The following is a 2756-nucleotide window of genomic DNA, read 5'->3' on the forward strand; positions in this document are numbered from 1 at the left end:
ATTCTCCCTTTTTTTAACAATCAATTTAATGACTACTTTGATATATCAAGCGTTGTTAACAATTTAAAGGCCGTATTAATGAAACGAATTAGGAGCTGATATTCAAAAAAATCAAGATAAGTTTACTTTGTCGCTGAAGCCGTTAATTGCCCCTGTGGGCGAGGTCGTGTACAATTCTTCTGTTCCTTACGGTCTCATATCGATGGATGTTTTTTTGTGGCAGGACATCACTTTCGTGTTTGTTTGAATACATAAGAGATAGCTCAGATTTTTGTATTTGACTCCTTTATTAATCCACTACTAGTGCTCACTTGTTGAGATAACGTCGATCAATACTTTTGAAGATCGATGTTGCGGGTGTATGTCGAATTTACATGCATGACATTATTTAATAAATGTCCTCAGACTAGCCTAGTCGTTAATTCGTGGTGGCACTAAATTCACGAATGAGGCTCAACTCCCATAAAGAAAATAGTTCAATTACACGGTGTTTGAGGCTCACTGTGGGATACCTAGCCAATACATTCGTCTTACTGAAGAAATTGTGAAATAGCATGGAAGAGTGATTTGGAACAATGTTAGGACGAGAAAATTTTACGAACACAATGAACTCTTCACGTTGGGTTTTACCATCAATTCAAAAAGTAGTAGCTGTTGTTTTCTCGTAGATCATGAGCACGATCAGAAAGGCAGCAATATCATATGGCCTTTTCTACTTCAGTTCAATATAGTCATCATGGTTCGCGTTGATTTTAGCATAGAAGTTGCTACACCACAATCTGTCTCCGAAAATATTCATGAGATTAAATTCTATTGTATTGATCACTTCCGTAACTTGCATCCCTTTTCAGCCTCAACAGCCCGAAGTATAGGTGGGAGATACTTGACAAGCGTCGTCTGCGTGTAAACTTGCGCACAACCTGTGCGGAACTTTAAAAAGCTTAAGCAAGGGTAAAGTAGTTGGACACCTTTGACCACCTTTAGCAGTCGACACCAGAGAGCAATCCAAATCGACATGAGAAGCTGGAAGAAATGGAAGAATCCATCGCAAAAGCTTTTGCATATGCCGTGGCATCAGTTTGCGGGTGCAGTTAGTATACTGTGTGCCGGTAGCTTGTATAACAGCTTTAAGGCATAAGGACAATGGAGTGGTATCGTCTCGCCACCCATTCCTGCAGTAGAAGGAGTGCATATTAATAATCTTAAGTCCTGAGTAACTTCTCGACGAGGATTCGATACAATTTATCTTGTCATTCAAAGACGTTCTTTGCTGAATTAATAGTGATAGATGTATGCTGTGAGGGCAAAGAAGATCAAATCTTCTAATCCGGCGTATCTAGTGATATCTTCTTCCCTTCTCTTTTCTCAACTGAAAATGACGTTAAATCGAAGTGAAGCACAAACTCGATTAGCTCGGCAATATGTGCTTGTTGATTGAGTTGCCAAGGTAACGCTGACTTTAACACGGAGAAGACAAGAAAAAAGAGGGAGAAAATCCAAGCCGTTATTACCGCCATATTCTGGCCACTTAAGTGATAGAGGCCAAGGTGGTCTCGTTGTGTGAGCTCTGATTCTAGTTTCCAAAAATACACATGTCGAACGCGAAATCACGTTTCAATAATCACCGCAATTATAACCTTTTGAAATATGATAAAATTTACTATTACATTTGTCCGATAAATTTAATCTGTAACCTAGCACAACGATTTATGAAGCTATAGTTCGGCTGCATGGAAAGATTGTCTAGCTTGAAAATAGTTCATCATTTAACACAACGTTTCTCGTTGTGCTAGTGCCGTCTTTGTGGACTGTAAATCAAATTTTGTTTTTAATAAGTGCCGTACCGCTCAGTGTTATCCGATAGCTACTAACACACGCAAATTGATGAGTCAGGAGCACGAATCAATTGTTACCGAAGCCAAATTATAGCAATCGCTACCGTGCTTTGTTTATTTCTGGATAGAATTACAAACTTTGTGCAGCTGATTTGTATATGAGCAACGTAACAAGAGCATCGGACACGTAATCCAACAGAAACAAAGAAATACTGACTTCATTGTCTCACCTTCTTTGCGACTACTTGGTCATTCTGACTTACTGTCGAAATAGATCCTGCTGGTGCGTGCGGCTGAACTGCTGAAGCAAGCAATCTACTGTGACTTTATTTGTGAGTGAGCCGCATAGCCAGGTCTGATGCAATCGCTTAGACCAATCTTTCGACCGATTGAGTGGACCTCAGGAAATACGCAATCTGACAGCGAAAGCAAATTTAGCCGACATTATGGTGTTCGAAGATGTTACATCGTGGTCAACACTATATGCTTGAAACTCAACAAGTTCCCAGCAATTGTATAGACACCTTCAATGCTGCAGTATCTAAAATCATGACTATGCTGCATCAGCCTTAATATTGCTTAATAATCAGTAGCATTTAGCCAGCCTTTTCTGTATGTTTGGTACGTTAAAGAAATTTGTTCGGTGAGACCGAAAGGAACAGCTCTAGTTAAGTACTACTAAAGTCATTACGGTCTTTGTATTGGCTCAGAGGAATGGCTGGCTACACCAGTTGAAAGTTTGTCTATATGAATGTGTATAGACGTAGTGACTTCTCAATTTTACCTAGCTGTGTATACTATTCAACTCTCATATACAAATTAGTATTGAACGTTACCATTCTAAATTCGAACATGAATTCTGTCTCAGTGGTTTGGGTGTGCTGGCTCCAATCTGTTGAGTGAGGGTTCGAGTCCCGTTAC

The 2756-nt window shown here is 39.6% G+C and overlaps 2 protein-coding genes across 2 annotated transcripts; both read right to left on the minus strand.

Annotated features, from left to right (window-relative positions):
• Positions 1–822: 822 nt before the first annotated feature.
• On the minus strand, positions 823–1075 carry PHALS_10365 (uncharacterized protein; the record flags this gene model as incomplete). The annotated part of the gene is made up of 2 exons (XM_024725777.1): positions 823–920; positions 979–1075. The coding sequence occupies 2 exons, from the start codon at positions 1073–1075 to the stop codon at positions 823–825; spliced, it is 195 nt and encodes a 64-aa protein (XP_024576520.1).
• Positions 1076–1086: 11 nt separating this feature from the next.
• PHALS_15428 (uncharacterized protein) lies at positions 1087–1610 on the minus strand. Its single transcript, XM_024725778.2, has one exon. The coding sequence runs from the start codon at positions 1515–1517 to the stop codon at positions 1323–1325; it is 195 nt and encodes a 64-aa protein (XP_024576521.1). The 5' UTR covers positions 1518–1610; the 3' UTR covers positions 1087–1322.
• Positions 1611–2756: the final 1146 nt, after the last annotated feature.

Source organism: Plasmopara halstedii (assembly GCF_900000015.1).
Source record: "Plasmopara halstedii genome assembly, contig: Scaffold_470, whole genome shotgun sequence".
Classification (NCBI taxonomy): domain Eukaryota; phylum Oomycota; class Peronosporomycetes; order Peronosporales; family Peronosporaceae; genus Plasmopara; species Plasmopara halstedii.